Source organism: Macadamia integrifolia, unplaced genomic scaffold, assembly GCF_013358625.1.
Source record: "Macadamia integrifolia cultivar HAES 741 unplaced genomic scaffold, SCU_Mint_v3 scaffold2561, whole genome shotgun sequence".
Classification (NCBI taxonomy): domain Eukaryota; kingdom Viridiplantae; phylum Streptophyta; class Magnoliopsida; order Proteales; family Proteaceae; genus Macadamia; species Macadamia integrifolia.
This window is the reverse complement of record NW_024868797.1, coordinates 22551-46526: the sequence shown is the minus strand read 5'-3', so window position 1 is coordinate 46526 and position 23976 is coordinate 22551. Positions and strand designations below refer to the sequence as shown.

Below are 23976 nucleotides of genomic sequence, written 5' to 3'. Positions count from 1 at the left end.
TAGATTGTATTGGATCAGGGATTAGTCTCAGCCGATACGATCAGATACGGCCGATCCCAAACCGATACTTGAAACCATGCTCATGTTTCTTCACCATGAGATCTCCTTGCAATAAATCCTTACTTATTCTTCTCTCCACACCATTGTCACCCAATTTGCCTATGTTTTGTGGCCCTTAGCCGCATACCCTATACATCTAAGAAAATCTAAGCATTCACTAAACAAAAAAAATCAAATACCATCTACTACCTTCGTACACTGTAAGGTCTAAAACCTAGGATCATATAATGGTTATGGATTAAGAGACATAAACAAAAGCAATAAACTGTTTATGAAACATACTTGAAGCCATAGAGACAAATGTCAATAAGCCAAGCCCGAAAAATAAATTGGAACATCTATCCTACGCAACCTTAATCACAAGAGTGATGGGACCTCCGTATTGTATTATTGCTACTTGTTTGAATATAAATCAGTCATTTTTATAGCCTTAAGTCCCTAACCCGTTATAAGAACGCAATCTTTGACATGGTCCTTCAATATACCCACAATATACCTTAGACCATAGTTGGAGATTTATCTTATATATGGATTTCTTTATCGAGCCCAACAATAAAATCTTTTGCATGTGTGTGTGCTATTAAGATTGGCAACTCGATCAATAAGGAAACTTCCAACTGCTGAATAACTTAAAGTTGGGTGAATAAATCATCACTAGTGGAGTGGTCTCTTTTTTAATTTTTTACAATACTTTGTGAATTTTTATATAAAATGCCTCCTCACCTCTGGGCATGAGAAAACTTATTAGACTGCATGCATTTATCATTTTATCCCGCTTTTTATTTTTTGGTAAGGATTTTATCCCGTTTGAAGTTGTAAAGAAATGAGCTCCCGAGTCGCCCATAGTCTATCATCAACCCAAATGCCATTTTAGATGCCACTAGAAAGGTACAAACAAGGCACACTTTAATCCACAATGAAATCTCTAACTCAATAATTGAGCCATTTTGACAGTTACCAAATTATTGAATTTCAAATGGCAAACCCTATTTAAGTGGTCATCTAAACATGATCTATTATAACCTTTTTTTTTTCCTTCTGAAAATGAAATATAACCATGAGATTTTATTCACCGGAGAATACAATAGTTAATAATTTCTCAAGAATGAATGAATTGATAAAACATGCATTTCACTAACAAATACTTACAGAAAGCAAATCGCTATTCACTAAGAAAGTGGCAACTGACAACATTTGGACCCATAAAAAAACACATTTACCATAATAGTTTATTAATTTTTCATAAACTGTTCGATGATGGATAAAAACAATAAGGAGTAGCAGCCGTATCAGTTTTCATAACCCTACCCAAAAACTAAGGCTCCGTTTGGTATCGTTCTAAAAAAACGTTTCTTGAATTTTTTCGTTATATTGGAACGAAAAAACAGAATCTTCTGTGTTGGTGCACTTATGGTCTGTTTATGTTTTTTTGGAACAAAAAGTGAAAAAAAAAAACTGAAAAAACGAGATTGGACAAAACTCCAAAATGGAGTTCCGTCTTCCCAGTTTCGTTCCATTTTACAAAAAAAAATATATATATATATATATCGTTTCCGATAAAAATTTGAAATTTTGAAACACTATTTTTTCGTTTAAAAACTGCATTTTGACACAAAAACTGAAATTTTCGTTTTTGACACGAAACGACATTTTTGAAACAGAAAAGATACCAAACGGGCTCTAAACCCCCGAAATCCTCCCCCTTCAGTTTCTTCTTTTTCTTTGGGGCGAAGTAGTCTTCTTGCTGGATGCGTTACCTCATTTTACTTACTCTAAAGGGCATGCTAGTTGTTGTTTGGTTCTGGCGTGCTAGCGCTCAGGATGTTTTTTCTTCGTTAAGAGAGTGGATTCTTTGCTTCCATACCTTTCTTGGTCGGACCAAGCTAACCGGCAATTTCCGACAAGTCTTTATGAATTTTTAGAGTATGAAGCCTCTTCTCCTTCTCACCCAATGAGTAACCGAGTAATCAAATTGTAGCAAGATCCGAACCGAGGTTAGAGTATCCACTTTCAGAACCGATCCGGGCTGAATGTAATGGTTTAATTAATCATATTGGTGTTGGACCACGTTCAGACCATCCAAAAAATTCCACTTCGCAGTATAGGAAACGCAGGACCTTACAAGGGGTCCGCTTGGGCTGCACGTTTGGAGAGGAATTTCTTGACTTGTCTTTCAGGGTTGAACCAGTAGCAGCCGTTTTTAGGGTTTTTCCACTTTAATATAATCTAACTTTCACCTTCTGGTTTTGAAGTTACAGGGAAAAAACAACCGTTGGTGTTGAGAGACTGCGAGAACGGAATCTGTCCATTGTTGCTTTGATTTCAAGCTTCGAATCCTTCTGCAACTAATTTGAAAGAGAAATGGTTTGCTCTTCCTCTGTTTCTCTATGTATTACTGTATGAGCATTCGACACAAAACAGTAGATAGATAGAAAATGGTTTTGCTGTATTCTTATATTTGATATGTTTTGAACTGTAGGAGCAGCCGGAGATCTCGAACGAAGATCTCGAACGAAAGAAGAAGAAGGAAGAAAAGGTTAGAGCTGTAATGGGAGTCCATTTCATTTTATTCCATTCCATTTAGTGTCCTTTGATTTTTTTATAAATTCCATCCAATTAGTAAGAAGGTTTAGAGATGCCATTGACGAATTACTTGTTGTATGAACACATGAGGAACAATGGAATTGCACTTAATTGAGAATGTGGTGTACGATATAGGAGAGCTTCCAGTCTTCTTATAATAAATGTGAATTCAAGCATTCAATAAGATTGGATTGGAATTGATATCTTTAGTGTTTCTGTTTCTGTTTGCCTATTTGTCTGTAAGGAGTGTTCTGCCGTCAAATTGGTGTTTCCTGTCAATTGACCAACACTTGTTGTATAACTCAATGCAAGTGAAAACCAAGAGTGCTTTTTCCTCCCAATGTCCTTTAGAATTAATTCGAGGAAGTGTTCGGTGTGTATGGAAGAGGTGGATATATGTTGCATGTTAGACATATTTCCCTTAGTGAAGTCAATTGTTTGCTGATTTTCTTTTCAATCTATGCTTGTGATTATATTAGCTTTGCTAAATGCCTAAGTTTCATAGTGACAGGTCCCTTAAGGTATCCCCTGTTTTGAACAGACTGGGGGTGTGTCTTCTTGTTTCAGGTCATTTGTTGGTGACTGTAATTTAGACTGACTTGCAATCTGAAGTCTGTGATATCATGTTTGATTTATCTTTTCTTTAAAATTACTTTGTCACTGTACAGTCACCATAATCTCTGTATACATGGCAGGCTAAAGAGAAGGAAATGAAGAAGCTGAAGGCTTTACAAAAAGCAGAAGCAGCCAAACTTCAGGTATATTTGATAAGGTCTTTTTGTTTTTGGTTTTGTAAATTGTTACCTCTATAATGTGTGCTTTTTTCTGTCACTCTACGAATGTACTGACATCAGATCAGTCTCATTTGATGCTTAAATTAGTCATATCTCCTGGAATTTCCTTATTTTTTTGTTTCTCAGGTGCAAAAGGCATCCAACGCACCAAAAAAGAGTGAACGCAAAAATTCAAAAAGAGATGCTGAGGAAGAGAATCCCGAGGATTATATCGATCCTGTGATTCTTCCTGGTGAGAAGAAGCGGCTTTCTCGTCAAATGGCAAAGCAATACAGTCCAAGTGAAGTTGAGAAATCGTAAATGTCCAGTTGCCTTTATGCTTTAAATCAAAATTTATCCATATCTGTAATTTATTAGGAAAGTAAAAGAAAATAAAAGAAACTGCTACATATCTCTAACCCTTATTTTCCTTGTGCCTTATGATTGATGATTTAGATGGTATGCATGGTGGGAGAAATCAGAATTTTTTGTGGCAGATTCAAAAAGCTCTAAACCCCCCTTTGTGATTGTAAGTGCCTAATGACTTTTTGAATTTCCTGAATTGCATGATTTTTCTCTTGGAAGTAAATGACACCATGTTCCTCAAAGACTGGAAACACTGCAGAATTCCTTTTATTTGTTTGTTTATCCAGTCTTTGAATGTTACTGTCACTTTAAAAGTAAGAAAGTGTCCACATAGTGGTTAGGACAAGTCTCAAGTCTAAGGTCCAAGTCATCTACCTTTTGTGTAGATTAAAAAGTAACATCCTGCATATGATCAGAAGCACAGAAAGGTTACAGCCGAACCTGAATAAATCCTGCATTTTAAAACTATTTTAAGAATCTATGTGTCCATCTAACGTCAGGGGGGAAAAAGTAACTGTTTACCATTTTGTTAATTAAAAGAAAAATAAGTTCTTTTCCAAATGATTTTGGATGTTGTGGAAGTGTGGAATTTTGTTAGTTTCAGTAAGACATATCTGTAGCTAAAGTTTCTCTATGCCAAAGTTTAACATTATTGTATTAGTTTTAAATCTGTATGGCTTCATTTCAAAATGAAATGTAGGGAAGAAGCCTTCATTTCTGTGATGTGAATCAAAATGTCCAAAGAGAATGTGGGCCCAAACAGGAGCTTCTTTATGGTCCTTTGCTCTTGTGAGTGGGGTCAATTCTATTGTGGTGGTTGAATACTTTTAGTATTCTAGCCTTCTAGAGTCTGAGTTTGTTTTATTATTAGTGTGCTTTATTTGGCTAGAAAGGTGAAATTATATCTTGGGTTCAGGTCTAGTAGTGGGGGTGTTCTTAGGCAAAAAGATAAAAAAAGGAAAACAGTAGAGAGTCATGTCTACTTTTAGTCTTATTATTGTTATATTTCTTTTCTTGTCTTACCTTTTTTGGAGATTGAAACTTGTTGGTTTATGATATTTAAGTTATGGCCAGTATATCAGCTGGTGTATTAGACTAGTATTGAATGCAACAACAAACTCAGCCTTATCCAACTGAATGGGGTCAGCTACATGGTTCTAATAAAAAAGGCAATGAAATAAGAAAAGAAGTCCACATAGCATTTGGGGAGGGGAGAAATGGAAGGATGAATGATGGAGGGCCCTTAGGGAAGAGGGGGAAAATCAGACTAGCAGGGGAGAAAGGGGAAACGCACATGCTCACAAGCACAAATCAAACTAAGCTTCATTCAAATAAATTCACCACCTTAAACATTGAGCATATGCAAGTATATAAAGAGAAAATAATAAGACTCCTACTTTGACTCTAGCACTGAAATTGACTCCTACCTCTCAATCCCTTACATAACCTATCCCAAAACAAACATGATAAAATAAAAGACATATTATTAAACTAAATTACTACCAATCCTTGTTGGACCAAAAACCTTGGCTGGATCGGTTCTTCTTGGCTCTTGGCTTCCAAAGCCGGTCATGCTGGTCCAACCAGGTAAGTGAAGCCTTATCTGCATCAATGAAAGATGAGGGTAAGAGGAAAGAGGCGCAACCCACACACGTCAGGAGAAGCTCAGCTACTTGGGTCGGCAAAGACTGAGACTATGCGTGCTATACTTCACCACTTTGCCTATGGCCATTTTGGGCCTGCCCGTAGCTTCTTAGCTCTTTCAATCTAAATCAAGTCACTCCTTACAGGGGCGTCCGCAGGCCTCCTTTGAACATGGCCATACCACCTTAGTCGGTATTCACGAAGCTTGTCATTAATTGGGATAACTCCCACATTAGCTCTAATATGCTCATTCCTTACTTTAACCTTCCTCGTTTTCCTGCACATCTATCTCAACATTCTCATCTCAGCTACACATAACTTCTTTATATGACACTTCTTAACTACCTAACATTCTGCCCATATGACATAGTTGGTCACACAATAGTCCTATAGAATTTTCCCTTGAACTTCAAAGGGATACGCCAGTCACACAACACTCCGACCTGCACCTTTCCATTTCATCAATCTCACTTTGATTCTCTGTGAAACATCATCCTCTTATGTCACCTTCTTTATTTATGGTTGACCCCATATATCTAAGGTAGTCACTTTATGGAATTTCTCTTCCCTCAATTTTTACCATATCGTTATCTATTATTGAGTGGCTAAAGTTACATATCATATACTCTGCCTTTGATCTACTAATCATAAAACATTTTGTTCCAAGGTTGATCTCCACAGCTCCAACTTAGTGTTAATTCCTGCTTTATTCCCATCCACTAAGACGAAGCATACACCAGGGGACCTTGTCAAGAATGCTCTTGGTTAACTCATCTATGATAAATGCAAACAAATAGGGACTTAAGGCCGATCCTTAGTGTAACCCAATTGTAATTGAGAATTCTTTGCCTTGGCCTCCCACAGATCTCACGCTAGTCACCTTCTTTATTTATGGTTGACCCCATATATCTAAAGTAGTCACTTTGTGGAATTTCTCTTCCCTCAATTTTTACCATATCGTTATCTATTAATGAGTGGCTAAAGTTACATTTCATATGCTCCGTCTTTGATCTACTAATCATAAAACCTTTTGTTTCCAAGGTTGATCTCCATAGCTTCAACTTAGTGTTAATTCCTGTTTTATTCCACCGACTAAGACGAAGAGCATACACCAGGGGACCTTGTCAAGAATGCTCTTGGTTAACTCATCTATGATAAGTGCAAACAAATAGGGACTTAGGCCTATCCTTAGTGTAACCCAACTGTAATTGAGAATTCTTTGCCTTGGCCTCTCACAGATCTCACGCTAGTCACCACACCTTCATACATGTTTTGAATTATAGCCACATATGTACTCAACACCTCTCTCTTTACTAGGACATGCCGAATTAAATCTCTAGGAACTTAGTTATGCTTTTTCTAAGTTAATAAACTAATAAAGATCATGTGGAGATCCTTCTTGTGGGCTCTATAACTTTCTATAAGCCTCCTCAATAAGTAGATAGCCTATTGTGGATCTACCTAGCATAAATCCAAATTGGTTCTCCAAGATCTTGGTCTCTTTTCTTAAGCGGACTTCAATAATTTTCTCCCAAAGTTTCACTGTATGACTAATTAGTTTTATGCTTCTATAGTTATTGCAACTCTGGATATCCCCTTTATTTTTATAGACTGGGATTATGATGCTTCTTCTCCAATCATTAGACCAGTAATGAATGATGAGATACTATTTCTGAGTCATTGCTAGGAGTTGAGAGTTGATGTGTACTTGCAATCTCTTTCTTTTCAAAGTAAATAGAGTTTATGTTATTGTATTTAAACCATGAGAAGTTTCTGCTACTCTATTGAAGTCCTACTGCTTCTTTTTCCAAATGATGTTTCTTACATCATGAAACCCTATCCAATACCATGTGTCAATAAAATGTTTTGTAAATGGTATGAAAAAAATTAAATCTATCTATAGAAGAGGGACCATGAAAAAGACAAGGGGAAAATCTGCATACATAGTGGGCCATGCGGTTCAGATGGGCTGCCAAATTTGACTTGTGACTTATCCAAGGAATTTCCATCTATCCAATGCTAACAATGACCAAATCATTTTTCAATGAGCTGAACAAGCTGTCCATGTGGGAATATTTTCTACACTGTCCATCTAGGGAACTTAATTCAAGTAAAGTAAAACAGAAAATTTTGAAGAGCTTAGCTGCATGGCATGTGTGCCTTATTCCATGACCCTAGTCTGAATGGCCTACAGGCCCCATGATCTTTGTTTTTGGAATTATATGAGAATTTGGGATATTCTACAAAAACAGTATCTTGAGAATTTTTATTTCTTGACTTTAAAAAGCTTATAAAGTATAAAACAGACTGAAGAAAAAGGTGGACAATAGTTATGCTGCCTCTCCTCCCATTAACACAGCTCCTGTTGCATCCCTTGTTTCTTTTTATGTAGTGTGTATTATGTGTAGATGGTTAATTTATATTTTTTTGAGAGCAATCGTTGTAAAGACATATGACTACACTGGCGAACAGCCTCCAGCAGGAGTTGACTATGGAAAGAAACCACTGAGCAAAACCTCGCCAGGATATCTTTCAACATTTAATTAAAGCATTATTTTTTTCCCCTTCTGGTTATGCTACACACTTCTATGATGGAAAATAATTAAACATTCCTCGCTGTTGGAAGGCCCATTGTCTGATGGATATGATAAGATAATAGATTTTAGATGTCTATATTTTTGTTGTAACTTTTCCCATTTCATAATTGTTATTAGAACTCCTTAAGGATGTTTTGACTATGTATGAATGGTGAAGATTTTGAGTATTTTTCTGTTGCTGAAAGTTTGGTTTTTTAAAGCATCAGCTGGTGTTGGACAATTCTCTTCTTGTGATGTACATTTCCCGTGATTGCTTCTGTAGGTTTTGCCACCTCCTAATGTAACTGGGGCATTACACATAGGCCATGGCCTTACTTCGGCTATAGAGGTAACCTAATTACACATTTTTTTTTGGGGGGGGGGTAAGTTGTTACCTAGTTACAGTGTTGTTTCTTCTGTTGTTCATTGGTGACTTTGTGAGTATTTATGGAGTTTCTATGATCATCTATGCAGGATACAATTATCCGTTGGCGGAGAATGTCTGGATATAATGCTTTGTGGGTGCCAGGAATGGACCATGCTGGAATTGCAACCCAGGTTCTAATTTTCCTTGACATAATTGAAGGGTGTATCATATGTGGGTGTTTAATTAAGTTGTTCTTTTCTCTGTTGTATTATTACTTGTGCATGGATGCTTATGTAAATCTTTATATGTAGGAAGTGGTGTACAATAGTACTTTTTAGGCTAAACCTTTTGAAGTATTTCCCATAAAAGACACTTAACTGGTATTACTAGGAATTAGAATTTCAAATTGTTTCTTGGGAGTTTACTTTAGTTTCAATATGTAACACTATTTCATATTTATATTATTTGTTGTTTGTGTTATGCTAACTAACTAGCCAGACTAGGAACAATCAGAAATTCAGAAAATCTCAAGCATGAATCTAAACTCTGGCCGGTCAGAATGTTGGATGTATCAATGATAGAACAATCCTTCCTTTATTGTTCTCTAGGCTTTCTCTATATTGGTAGTTAGCAGTTTATAATTACCCTCTTCTCATAAAACACTCATGTCAAGTTACTGGACATCAGGTTATATCTGTTGAACTTCCTCTTCCTCTTCTTCTACCTTCATCTTGAAGCTCGGACATGATATTTTGTGTACCAAAAAAGGAAAAAAAAAATACTTAGTTTGCGTGACATGCTGGATGAAATAAGTTTGGGTTGCAGAGTCTGAAGCAATTAGGAAAAACGTGTCCCTGTAAACTAACACAGCATATCAAAACTGCTGAATTTTGTTTCCTCTAAACCAAGGTTTTTCATTGAAAATCAATAGAAGGAAGAAGACAAACCATATCTACAGCTTCTTGATTCGCATCATGGAAAAAGAACAGAACTATTTTGAGTTAATGGATTCAAATAATCGAATGAGGGATGTCGGATTACTTTTGTGATAGGCCGTCAAAATCTAGAATTAAGAACTCACATTCAAGTCTAATCGTCAAAACCTTAGTCTCTGGTTCTTCTGTTATCCATTGTTTAAAGGATCGATCTCCAATTTAATTCGTCTTGATACTGCTAGAAAACCATGTAATCTCCCCACACTGTGGCAGCAATTCCCATAGCCACCCTGAAAACATAATTGAAGTAGATTAATCAGTCACAATTCAAACAAAATTCCAGTTTACACTAATAAACACCAAATTGTGATTCCTATTTAGATTAATGATAACCTGTTCTCACCAAGTCTTCCCCGCTTTGTGCCAGTCTGTCTATGTTTCTCTTGCTCACACACACAGATTATTATTATTTTTTGTTTGTGCTTCTTTATTTGGAAGAAAGCGGTTTCCCTTAGATGTTATCTTGTAGCTGACTTCACTCTGTGGATGCTGTTCTGCAGGTTGTTGTTGAGAAGAAGATAATGCGAGAAAGAAAATTAACCAGACACGCCATTGGTCGTGAGGGTTTTGTGTCCGAAGTGAGTTTGGACTAATGTTTTGATGTTTCTTATATGAAGTAATGTTGCTGTGCCCTCTTATGCCTCTATAACCTTGTGGTTCTGGTAAATGTTGCTGTGAGAAGGTCTGGAAATGGAAAAATCAATATGGTGGCACTATATTAAATCAGCTACGTCGGCTAGGTGCTTCTCTTGACTGGTCCCGTGAGGTTAGGCTTCAAGACAATTGCTGTTGAAATATGATTTCATTTAAGATTACTAAATATAATAATGATTTTTAATTGAGCTTATTGTTTGGCCTTCTCTTGCTATCAAATTTTCATCTCCAGTGCTTCACAATGGATGAGAAACGGTCAAAGGCTGTGACAGAAGCTTTTGTTAGGCTTCACAAGGAAGGTCTCATCTATAGGTATTGGACATCTCTGCTATTTTTCGCTTAACATTAAGTTACTTTGAAGTTTATGATTCATCCATACCACTCAGATGGGTTTCATATGTTGTTCTCCAGTCATAGTTCTTTATCTACTTTATTTTTCGATCGTTGAAATCTAGCAATGAAGCAAGCAAGTCCTGGGTGGTTTGTGGACAGTGCAAAAGACCTAAATTTGGTCATCGGCTCAAACATGTATCGAAAAGTTATTTATCAGAAATATTGAATGATTCATAAATGTATGGTATAATTCTTTTTGCTATGGAGAGGGTTTGCTACCAGGAATTATTAATATTATATTATAATTGTAACTGACAAGACACACAATTTGTATCATAGTTTATCTTTTACTTTCTGTTAAGGGTTGGAAGTAAGCTAAAAGCAACTAAAATCTTTTACTTTCTGTTAGGGATCGGAAATAAGCTGCAAGCAACTAAAATAGATGAAGTGGCTTCTGCCTTTTAAAATTTGGAATATGGGGAAATTCTCTTTGGGGGAAATGTTGCATGCAAAGTGTGTGTGTCACTTTCCTTTTGGGAACTGCAGCACATCCAACCTACATTTTACGTGGCTTCAATGGAATTCAATAATATGCCGAAGCACACTGCAAATAATTAAGGTAGATGAGGCTTAGGGTTATCCTTGTCTCGTCTTTCCTACCTGTTCTGGAGATTCCCTCAGGCATTTGCTCGATTTAGGATCTTGAAGGTAAATTTGCACTTCGTTTAAACTTGCATATCGAGTTTGTGAAGAAGTATGCATTGATATGTATTCAAATGCTAAAATCTTCAATCCCCACATGTTTTCTCTCAAATATTAAATTTGAGAAGGTAGTATGGTTCTTGGGGTTAATTCGCAAAATCGAAAATAAAATCTTCAAGTTCAATTTTAGTAGGGCCTTAATTACAGTGATCAAAATCAATCTCTATATTTTTCGCAAGAACCTGTACATTGGTCTTGGGAGGCTGCAATGGTGTTTATAAGGCATGAAACTGTTAATAAGATAATATTGTTCACTTGGCTGTTTAAAGTTTGCCATTGGGCTTTAAATTGATATTGTACTCTGTAAATCAATAGGAGAATATCTGTCTGGTCATCTTTACTACTTTTTATTACTACTATATAACTGGATCTCTTTCTTCCTATCACATTCATTTGAAAGATACCAATCAACAGATCAAGTTTACCTTGTTCACAACATATGCTTCTAAAAGCTATTCCCCCCCCCCCCCCCCTTCTCTTTTCAGGGATCATCGGCTAGTGAACTGGGATTGCATCTTACGAACGGCCATTTCTGATATTGAGGTTCTCTGCCGCAGTCTCTAAATGTTGTATTTACGTGGTTGATTCCTGCAGAGTCTGAGGTGATTAATTTTAGATGTTTTATACTCCTTAGGTAGACTATAAGGACATAAAAGAAAGAACTCTATTGAAGGTTCCTGGGTACGAAAACCCTGTGGAGTTTGGTGTGTTAACATCTTTTGCTTACCCTCTTGAGGGAGGCTTTGGTGAGATTGTTGTCGCTACAACTAGAGTGGAAACAATGCTCGGTGATACTGCAATTGCTATACACCCTGAAGATGAAAGGTACAGAGGTCTGCATGGAAAATTTGCAATTCATCCATTCAGTGGAAGAAAACTCCCAATAATATGTGATGCAATACTTGTTGATCCTGCATTTGGGACTGGTGCTGTTAAGGTAAATATGCCCTTCTTCAGGAAAAGGATGTTAAATCACATTTATTTTACAAATTCTTTCCTGATTCACATGCTTATGCACATAGATGGACACCTGCCATGCAATAATATAATCTTTGGTTAAGAGAAGTGTTCTCATTCAAACTTTGTCTGATGTAGAAAATATGGAAAAATAAATTGACACTTTATATACTCTAACTTAAAGTGGAAATAACTGTTTTTGGCTTATAACAGATTACTCCAGCCCATGACCCAAATGATTTTGAGGTTGGAAAGCGTCATAATCTTGAGTTCATCAACATTTTCACTGATGATGGGAAGATTAACAGCAATGGCAGTCAATTTGAAGGGATGCCACGGTTTAAAGCTCGTGAAGCTGTCATTAAGGCATTGAAGGATAAGGTAGGATTGCTGCATAATATACCATAGGCTTTTGAAAGAGAGGTAGTCAATTCAGTTGCTCAGTCCCTTCCATATTTTAGCATTTTAGTGATCTTGTTAGGTTGAGATTTTGTATTAGTATCACTGATGTGCATTTTGCCCGTCAGTGTTCCTTCAATCAATCTGACATGTACTTGTGCTGAAACTTGCATTAATATTTGAATTTGAAAGTTGATTCTCCTATATATATGGAATGTGCATTTGTATGTATATAATGTAGGATGTAGGAGTAGGTCGCTAACAACCAACTAATAACCTAACCCACAATAGAATCACAAGCAAGGTTTAAGTATTCTTCCCTTTCCGCTGATACTAACCAATACATATCATATCTTTAAGCCTTAAGGTACTGATACGATACCGAAAAAAAATTTGCTATTTATCCATGTAAGAAACCTCATCCTTCATATATAATTAATTGAATGCACTAGTGAATAGCCTCATCATACTTTGTTCCCCTTTTTATACATGATATTTTTTACATTTTATTTATTTACAGTGTGTTATGCTTTACAACTCTATTTTGCATATAGCCTAAGCATTTCCATATGTATCCTTGGCTTATCTTGTGTCTCTTCAATACGATACATCTCTTAAAATCACGCTTCCAATACGATAACCGATACTAATACTTTGAACCTTGAGTATTACAGACATGGTTTTCCATTAGTAGGTGCTAAGTTTGACATTTGCAAATTGGCAAGAAGTGCTTAGTCATTTTCAGCCTTGAAGCATTTTCTTCTTTTCTTTTCTTGGGGTGGGTGGGTGGTTGGGGGGTTGTGTGAAATTTGTTTTGAGACAAAGCAACCGTTAGAACTTTCCTGTTCTAGTTTCATATTCTTTCGACTTGAAGGAATCGATCTCACCATAATTTTTTTCTTTATTGGAAGTTGAGTGTCTCTTAACCTGCTGACTTTCGCTGCTTCTGTTTCTCTTTCTTTTAGCATTTATAATGCTTAATTAGGTGCTTTTTTTAAATTTTATTATTATTATTTTTTAATTTTTATTTGTGTTATTGTTGTTTTGATTTATACAGAGAAATAGGCACTGGTATTAGATAGAACCATCTAAAAAACTGCTCTGGTAGTATCCAAATTTATTTTCTGCATCTACTATTCTACTCTGTTAAATTTGTAGGGACAGAGCCCAGGCTGATTGTATCTTATATTTTGCTATCCATCATCTTGAAGAGACTGATGTTACTGTTTGACTGCTTGCTTGTTTTATTTTATTTACCTATTGTTTCTTTCTGACACAGTATATAGCAGTTTTCTCTTCCTAATTCAGGACCATATATATATATATATTTTGGGAGGGGGGTTGAATGTACCAAGGTTAGATATTATTCATCTCAACTATTGCTTAATTTAGGCACTCAATGTGGTTTAATTTGTAGATATTTGTTTAGAGTTGATAGTATCTTATTCTGCCCATTATTGTCTTGTTTACGTTAATGTTACTGTTTCACAGTTACATCTATCTTGTTTTCTGATTCAGCATTTAGTACTTTCCTCTTGGCTATTTGAAGTATTTTTGAGTTCTTATTTAATTGATAAAATCTTCCTCTTGAATTTAGATTCTCTATAGAGAGGCTCAAAATAATGAGATGCGCCTCGGCGTTTGCTCACGAAGCAATGATGTTGTTGAACCAATGATAAAGCCACAGTGGTTTGTCAACTGTAATGGGCTGGCAAAGGAAGCTCTTGGTGCTGTTATGAATGATGAGAATAGAAAGATTGAGATCATTCCAAAGCAATATGCTGCTGAATGGAAGAGGTACTCTTAAGTTATTGCTATTACTATTATCATTTCTGTTGCTATTGATGATGAATGATGATGTTGTTCTTTTGTTCTAGCTTTTGTTTAAGGGAAAAATTGTCATGATTATATTTCTTCATTATTATGTGATGCCCTTGATCTTGCTTGGATAGCTGGCATTGCTCTCACCTTTATGTATACTACTGATTTTTTTTTTTTTTGCGGTGGGGATTAGTAAAACTTTATTACAAAAATAAAGCTATGGTACAATTGTATTACAGTAACAAGTTGTTGAGGCTATGAAAGGAACCTTAAAGAGGGCTAAACAATGGGGTAAGGACGTATGTTACCAGATTTGGCTCCTCCCCTGCAAGTCGGTGTCCATGCATGTGGACACAGATCTGGTCATGGGTTTGGCAAGGAATCATGGGGATTCTTCCTCTCCCGAATTCTGTTCCATAAGGGGGGGGGGTTTGAAAAGAAGAGAAAGGGTAGGGAGAGGGAAGGTTGGAGAAACAGAGTAGGCATGATGTGTTGGATGGACCAGGGAGAGGGTGCAGGCAGAGGGAAAAACGGGCAGGAGAGATGAGGATTATGGCACTGAAGATGGGGAGGAGGAAAGGGAGGTTGGCACTGACCAATGACCATGCAGAGGAGGAAGAGAAGGGGTTTGGAATCATTCCTGTTTGGTTTGTCACTTAGTCCTTTCCGTCTGCCCATCTTCAAACACACTCTTCCTCTCTATTCAAACTTCAAATATGAAGCAGCCCTCTCTGACCGTTTGTTTTGATATGACTTTTAAGAATCTGTTAATGTCAGACTTTTAAGAACCTGTTAATGTCAGACTCAGGGTCTTCGTCCAATGTTATGGACTTTGATTATAGACTGCTTTTGGATATTTGTTTAGAAATAAGAATTAATAATAAAGTATTGAATTTTGAACTATAACATTCGTAGAATTGTTTCCATAATATATGTTGTAATATATTTAATATTATATAGAAATCTCAGTACCCCCTCAAGTCCCTGAATCTTGTTTGCTGGGAGTTGCCGATTCCAACACAGCATTTCCATACCGGATTTTGATATCCACATCCTGGTAACATAGGTAGGGTCAAATGTACATAGGCTGTCTAGTTACACATAACCTTCCAACACATCCGCTAATTGATTGGCCAGTTTCATCCTCTGTGAGAACTGAAAGTTTCCCTCAGAGTCTTAAGTCTTGCTCTCCTAGTCTTGAATATTATTAACGCATTGTTTTTTTGTCCATTTGTTGGCATCTTATATTGATCGTATAGAAATTTTTGGTTGGTATATGTTGAGGGGTTAGAGAATGGGAACTGTTGGAGGTCAGAGGCCTTCTTACGAGCCCTACAATACCATTGCACAGTTTGAAGGGGTGAGACCACAGTTAAGTGTTTTCCACTGATCAAATCTTGTGGGGTTCACATTGACCTGATTGAGTGATCTTAACTATCTTATCCATGAAATTCTCTTGAAATCCCAAAAATAGGTGGTTTCTCCCTCTAAATTTTCGTGTGACTTGTGTCAATGTTTTCAGGTGGCTGGAAAATATTCGTGATTGGTGCATTTCTAGGCAACTTTGGTGGGGCCACCGTATTCCAGCATGGTATGTGTCACTGGAGGATGACCAACTAAAGGAATTTGGTGCATACAATGACCACTGGGTGGTTGGCAGAAACGAGGAAGAAGCTATGTTGGAAGCAAAAAGAATGTTTTCTGGGAAGAAGTTTCAAATGGATCAAGATCCAGATGTGTTGGACACTTGGTTTTCTTCTGGTCTTTTTCCCTTAACAGTGCTCGGTTGGCCAGATGATACGGAAGACTTTAGGGCTTTTTATCCAACATCAGTTCTTGAAACTGGACATGACATTCTATTTTTCTGGGTTGCGCGGATGGTGATGTTGGGAATGAAACTAGGAGGTGATGTACCTTTCAGCAAGGTGAGCGAGTCAATTCTTATGTACTTGCAGAGCCTTTTTATTTGTGGATAAGATGCCAGTCAGTAGTCAAAATGATCTCTACTTGAACCTTAGACAAAAATAAAAAGGCACTTGCGTGTTGCGACTGTATTCATATGTTTTGCATGAAGTAACTGTATGGAAAGCTTAAATATAAGTTTATTTGTGCATGCAGAGAAATTCTTTGCTGGAGTTTTTGTTTTCTTTCTATAATAATCTGTGATGCTCCCAGCTGGCACTTGGCACAGATATCGGTGAACTTTGGCCTCGGTTTTCAATTTTCTTAATACATAAATGTCATAGTTGGCCATGTGAAACGATCCAATGAAATGCCGTTTGCTTTCTTTTCAAGTGAAGGAATTGAATGTTCTATATAAAGCACTCTGCATCCAATTCAAGTGAACTTTGGTTTTTTGAAGGAAACTTAAGCAGGATCTCGGAAGGGGATGGTTTACATTGGCTAACAGCCTGACACATCTCAACACACAAGTTATTAGTTGCATGGCAAAACAGCCTAGCTTCCCACATACATGCACACAAATATCTTGTATGTCCTGTACACAAACCTATTTGCAGTTCACATTTACGTGTATACACAACTTGTTTTACACTATGTTTCTTCCTGCAAGAGGAACTGTAGGACCCAAATGATGATATTGTAATGCACTGAAATCTTTAGTAGCAAGAGCTAATCCATTTTATACTTCTGAATATTTGTGCAAATTCTGGGTGAAGAACTTGATTTCTCTTGATGGAACTATGAAATATGGACTGGACCCCACAATGTATTTACTCTCATTCTGGAAAGACTGGTGCCACTGTGTAAACATATGTATAACACTTTCCTCAAATAATCTGCATAATATCACTATATAGTTTCATCACCTACCCTGTCTTTGTGTATCTATCACACATGATGGCTTGGTTTATCTAGTTGCACTTCCTGATTTACTTTGATGTTCGAAGTAGAGCCAAGGTTTCACTTTTAACAATGCGCAGGTTTACTTGCACCCAATGATTCGTGATGCACATGGCCGTAAAATGTCCAAGTCCCTTGGAAATGTTATTGATCCGCTTGAAGTAATAAATGGAATATCATTGGAGGGCCTCCATAAGAGGCTGGAGGAGGGTAACTTGGACCAAAATGAGCTGGTTATTGCTAAAGAGGGGCAGTTGAAAGACTTCCCGAATGGTATTCCAGAATGTGGTGCAGATGCTCTGCGCTTTGCCCTCGTCTCATACACTGCACAGGTGCCGATCTATCTCCATCAATTTCTAGATTTGGCGTTCACTTCTATTTTTTTGGATTGATTTAACATTCACCTTTGAGTTACCTGAATAATGCTTATATGCTTTTTCTTATTCTTCTTCCAGTCGGACAAAATAAATTTGGATATCCAAAGAGTTATAGGGTACCGCCAGTGGTGTAATAAACTTTGGAATGCCATTCGCTTTGCTATGACCAAACTTGGAGATGATTATGTCCCACCCACAAGCCTCGTTCTTCAGTCCATGCCGTTCTGTTGCAAATGGATACTCTCAGTCTTAAATAAAGTCATATCCAAAACTGTCTCATCTCTTGAATCCTATGAGTTCTCAGATGCAGCTAGTGCAGTGTATTATTGGTGGCAGTCTGAGTTATGTGATGTATTTATCGAAGTGATTAAACCTTATTTTGCTGGTGCCGATCCAAGGTTTGAGTCTGCAAGAAGGGCTGCACAAGATGCTTTGTGGGTTTGCCTGGACAATGGGTTGCGGTTGCTCCATCCATTTATGCCATATGTCACGGAAGAACTATGGCAGCGTCTTCCTCAACCACAGGGGAGTACGAGGAAAGAATCAATCATGATATGCGAGTACCCATCAGTTGTAGAGGTGAGATCAAGCCCTATACTTGGTAATTGAAATAAAAATTGCCATTGAATTAGCTGAAGTGACCATAGTTGTCAAGGCGTCGCCAAGCCTTCGCATCCAGGCGGTTTGCCTGGTGCCTAGGCGATAGTCACCTTGTTGCACTGCATGCCGCCTTGTGTTTTGACACTTATTTATGCCAAATATCATTTACATTTACTTAAGATATGCCAAATATCATTTACAGTTACTTAAGATATTATTCATAAATAAGCAAATACCCCCTATTTGAATCTAATAAAAATAGTTTAAAAATCAAATTCCAAAAGGATAAAAGTCAACCCCCCAATCCAAGAACAAAAATTGGATTTTGGTTATAGGAGCGATTTTCAACTTTTAAATGCTGGGGTTTTTCTCAATTATGAAAATTTTATAAATTCTATCATGTTAAAACATTACTAAAAACCAAAAGTTCGGTAAAATAATATTTTGTTTTGATATCCATAAAATTATTTTCATTCAGCCGATTTTAATAGCATTCGCGCACTTAAAAATAAGTTTGGCCAGAGCATAACTTTGTCATTACAACTCAGATTTAAGTAATCTTAGACTTGTTTAAAAGTTGATTTTATATTATAACTAATACAAAAAGTCTCATGTAAAAATAAAATAATTTGGCCAATCAAACTTATTATAGAACAAGAGCATTTCTCTAAATTTTGATTTTTTTAAAACTTAATATGACTTAATGTTAATTTTTTTATGATTTAATATGGCTAAATGTTGATTTTAATAAGTTGATGTTGTTTAATCTTGATTTTTTATGATACAAGGTATATACAATTTACTAAATAATGATAGAAAATAGGGAAAATAAAAAATAACACTTGGTTGCCTAGTTCACCTTAAGGCGGGTGCCTTCTTGCCTAAGCGCTTAGACAACCCTCCACCGCCTTGGTTCGCCTTGACGCCATGACAACTATGGAAGTGACAATCCATCAGGGGATGGTGCCACTCAGTTCTGTTTGTTCTAAGCAGGGCATCTCTAATGTTAACTTTCTCATTAGCTGATCTTGTGATCCACATAAACAAGGCTAGTGGTCCAGTATGGAAAGTATTGCCAGACTTCTAGCATGAAAGATCTGTGCTGGCATGTTCACCTGCATAGTGGATTCTATTTCCGTTAATGTGCACAAAAATGTATCTTATTCTATAGTAGACAATTAATGTAAAGGTGAGAACATTGGAGATGGAAAGTTAATTAGAGGGGGGAGGAAAGTTGATTATTTAATTTTTTGGGGGTTTTGCGTGGGTGTGTGGGGTGTTTGATTTCTAAATCCATGGGCTGGTGCCTTCTTCTATTCATGCATCTGAACAAGACAGTATCCATAGGAGGAACACATGGGCTTCACTGGGTTTCTAGGGATCAGTGTGGATATTATATGCCTGAACAATGCTGAAACTTGAAACAGCATTTCTAGTGTTAGTTTTTATTTATTGTTTTCTATTTCAATTGGTTGGATTTACAGGAATGGTCAAATGAAATAATCGAATATGAGATGGATCTTGTTGACCGTGCTGTGAGATCACTTCGATCACTCCGCTCAGAGTTGCCTCCAAATGAGAGGCATGCAAGGTAGATATCTTAAGTTATTTTTATGGTTTGATGCAGTAATTCCTGGTTGTAAGTATTTCCAATTTTATTGCTTAGCACTGTTGTTTAGGTTTCAAATGGTGTAATGTTTCTTCTCTTTTTAGGCGACCAGCTTTTGTGCTTTGTCGGACTGATGCAGTTGCAGAGGCAGAGATTATTCGAAACCATGACTTGGAAGTTTCAACTCTTGCTTCATTGTCATCTATGAAGGCATGTTTTTGTTGGCCTTTACAATTTGATGTTCTCCAACTCTTATACGCTTTGTAGCTATTCTTAATTGCCCTTTGCTTTGAAAATTCTTTACATATTCTGTGCTGTCTATGAAAGAGTGTTTGTATCGATACATTTGGGGTTTAGTTAAGGAGGAACAGGAAGATCAAAGACAAGAAAATGGAGGCAAACAAAATGCAGAGGTTTTGGGGCATTTCTCTCCACTACTTGCCTTTTGGCTGATGGATGAAGCCCAATGTCCATAGCTAAGTCTGTTGACTGTCATTTTGACAACTATCTTAAAATTCTTAATATATGATAAAATATAGATTCTAAACATTATGATTTAAGGTAAGAAAATAAAATCCTAGGCATGATTGTATATGTGTACCGATTCCATATTTGTTGTAGATGCTCTTTTTAAATATGAGAATCTTATTCTCAAGTTTTTCATGATTAATTAAGGTGATCAAGATCCGCCAAAGGACCAATAACACCTAGAATAATCTCTACACCATCTCTATACCAATGATTAGCATGATCAAATGCCTTGTAACCCTTGATTAATTATTATTTGGTTCTTTTAGTGTTTGAGCATATTTTCTTTGAACTCTGTAAATGAATACAAGTAGGGTTGGCAATAGCATGGATCAAAGCCAAGACCTTCCTTGCTCACTGACTATAGAGGATTTAGTGCACCTCTTGATGGTATGAAAATTCCCAATCCATGCCCCCCTTAACTTGTCTTTTGGAAGTCCATATAAATTTGGTCCTTGGAAATAAAATAAGGATGTACCCAGTGCATGAGGCTCCTGCCACTGCGAGGTCCTTGCAAATAATAAGGCCAAAAAGACTTTTGCCGAAGTTCACTTTTAGACCAAATTTTCAAATTGTCAACATGAACCTTACTTGAATTTTACTCCTTCCTACTTACTGATTCAGATTTTTTAATATTATGGTCTCCTTGTCTTCCTCCTTTCTGTTTTCATTGGTTGGCAAATATTCTTGTTGGTTGCTTGTTCAAACAATCTATACAGTTTTCAGCTAGCAAGTTGTGCACAAGGACTAGATTTCTATTTGTACTATAGCATACTCTAATCTGGATCCATCTGAAAATTGTTCTGAAGTATTGTTATTGTTTATTTATTTATTTATTTTTTAAATTTTCTATGAGGTTCATATTATTTATACGAGCGAAATACACTTTCTCACAGGTCCTTGGTGTGAATGATGCCGTGCCTGCTGGATGTGCAGTTTCCATTATAAATGAAAACCTTTCTGTGTATCTCCAGCTACAAGGGGCTGTAAATGCAGAAGCTGAACTTGAAAAGCTCAGTAAAAAGAGAGAGGAAATTCAAAAGTAAGAGACTCTCTCTAAACTGCTTATGGTATATGAAAATATATCTTTTTTGGATGAGGAGAGAAAAATATGGTGGCTTTTGTTTTTATTGTGTAATAAAATTGATGATAGGAAATCTGTTGTAGATGGGTAATAGATAATGTGATCCACCTGCCTGCTACACAGCCAGAAAGTTTTCACAGGAGGTTGTTCTGTTAAAGTGAAACATTTTTGGGTATCATAACTATTTGATCTGTTCCACTGGTTGAACTATTGGGGAATGTCTTGGTTTGATACATATTAATTATATAGCATAATCTATAGTAATTAGTAGGTTATGAATTTTGTTAATGAGTTGGTTGAGTAGAACTCCATTCATTTGTACAAAATAGCGTTGTCTAGCATTACACCCTGTGCATTAGGTACACCCTTTAAACTCAAATCAGAACTCGTAAAAGCTACTGAGTATCCTAATCTAACTCAAACATGTTATACTGATCCCTTATGTTACAAACCAGGACAGAATTGGCCCTAGAGCTTTAACACCTTACACTAATTTCATCCCAAGTTGGCTCCAGAGCTTTAACGCCTTACACTAATTTCATCCCAACTTTATGGGCTTATAAATTATGTCCGCTATAATGAAATGCTAAAAAAAATGGCCGGACCTATGATATGACTACCCAAAATTTAATTTCAACTCATTGGATTCCACCACCAGTACCTTGTGCGCCTCCTAAGATTGCGGGTATGCCTCCATATGGGATTAAACTCTGTAATGTGGGTAAGAGCAATTGTGAAGTCCAAATCTCTCTTGAAAGGATATACATAAGGAGGTAGTTCCAAATTAACAGTTTACAAATAAAACATGTTCTTGATCAATGTGTTATAGGAAAACAATGACCATGTAAATTGGATTCCTTAATTATAGAGTGCTAATGAAAACAAATTCCCTAATTAACAGTTTCTTGATAGTAAAAGTTTCTTAATCAGGGTATAGCTAGAAAGAGGAGATGTGTGGGTGAGATCCTAAATCATATTGCGCTAATTTATTGTAAGGAAAAAATCTCTAGAAAAATGAAGTAACCGATAGGAAATCCATGTTTAGAATCTTTTGATAATTCCAAATTAAAAAGGCCAAAAAAAAAAAAATGTTGGATGTGAATTGGGGGTGGAAAATTAAGACAGGTCCTATTTAGGCTATTGGTTGTTTAATCTAGTAGATAAAAAGGTTATGTAATTTACATGATTTCAGTTGGGGTGCAATACCTATTTATTTGTTGGGGGAGGGTTCCCTCGGGCATTGGAGGGGGCAGGGGGTAATTATGGGAAACCAGTAAATAGGCGATATATAGGACATTTTAAATGGGGGTGCTACAGTAATCTGGGTGTGGAGGAGGGTGACCGCTTGCAGTTTTTGATTTCAGCTGGTGTTGTCTGGATATTTTCCCCTTATTTATTTCATTTTCTTTTGATAAAATTTCACTCTTTAGGAGGTCTCCAGAAACAAATTATAGTTGCAAGCATTTGCTCTCCTGTAATATTTGTATTTTGATATGAAATCCAACATTTCTATTTTAAAATCTCCATTGGGAAAATACTATTGACATTTTGGCCCTTCACAAGTTTATTGTTTTTAATAAATATCCCCCCTCCCCTCCCCTCCGGTAGCCATAAACTTTTTCATATGATCCACTCAGTCAGGTTTTGTGTGAAGTTGGAAACTTGGCAGGGTCTGAGTTTGTTTGACAAAACCCAGCTTGGCTTTTAGCCCAAGGCTGATGGGAATCCCATCCTGTGCATCATAGTGTCAATCCAAAATTATATTGAATTGGTTTAGAATGCAAGTATAGTGCAACATACATGTTGAGTTCTGGTCCTGGGTTATTGGAACTGCATCTGAAGCTGTTCAAGGAATTGCTGCATGTATAAATGAACCAATTTATGATATGGCATTTACAGATACCTATGCGGAGCTTTGCCATTTTTATATTTGAAAAGTGGATCTACTAAGGTCGTTTTTGTTTACAGTGCTGCTCCCAACATATATTTTTCTGTATATTTAACTCATCTAAAAAATTGCCTTGACCACAATTTTCTGGTTTTTCTTCTTTATGATCTGTGATCGGAAATTTTGTCATCCCTCTTTTTTAGTGATGCAGTGACACTGCACAACAAATCATTGTTGTCCCCAGGAGAAAGCAACATATAATTAATATATTAAACGTACCACTTGTTACATAATGATTTAAATAAAATAAAATATGAAGTAGATTTGTAACTTGTAAGTCCTTTTATATTTATTTTTTTGCCAAATCTCATCTTTGAGACTAGTTATTTGTCAACTTTGTACATGCAGGCAAAAGGAAAATTTGACACAGCAAATGAATGCATCTGGTTATGAGAAGGTCCCAGAGCGCATACGTGAGGATAACATGGCCAAGCTAAACAAGTTGATGCAAGAGCTGGAGATAGTTGATGAAGCCAGCCGGAATTTTGAGGTTGCAATTGCAGGAGGGAATTGAAGATATTACTTGACAGTCGAAATCTTCTTGTGCTCAGCAATTTTGAGGACGCGTAATTTCAAAGCCCATCCACAAGCTCAATAATTTGTTTATGGCTGCCAACTTCTCTTTTTCTTTGCTATTCATATTGTATTCAAGTTGTGTTTGTTTTAGGGAATCCCACC

General features: G+C 36.6%; 1 protein-coding gene across 1 annotated transcript; it reads left to right on the top strand.

The window, feature by feature from the left end:
* Positions 1 to 2182: 2182 nt before the first annotated feature.
* On the top strand, positions 2183 to 23964 carry LOC122066751 (valine--tRNA ligase, mitochondrial 1). The gene is made up of 21 exons (XM_042630591.1): positions 2183 to 2424; positions 2540 to 2596; positions 3339 to 3401; positions 3564 to 3733; positions 3873 to 3945; positions 8286 to 8351; positions 8477 to 8560; positions 9865 to 9942; positions 10047 to 10130; positions 10251 to 10330; positions 11599 to 11656; positions 11748 to 12050; positions 12284 to 12451; positions 14067 to 14266; positions 15813 to 16215; positions 17233 to 17484; positions 17608 to 18108; positions 19614 to 19720; positions 19843 to 19948; positions 21163 to 21308; positions 23647 to 23964. Exons 1-21 carry the CDS (start codon positions 2422 to 2424, stop codon positions 23810 to 23812), a joined length of 3168 nt encoding a protein of 1055 aa, XP_042486525.1. The 5' UTR covers positions 2183 to 2421; the 3' UTR covers positions 23813 to 23964.
* Positions 23965 to 23976: the final 12 nt, after the last annotated feature.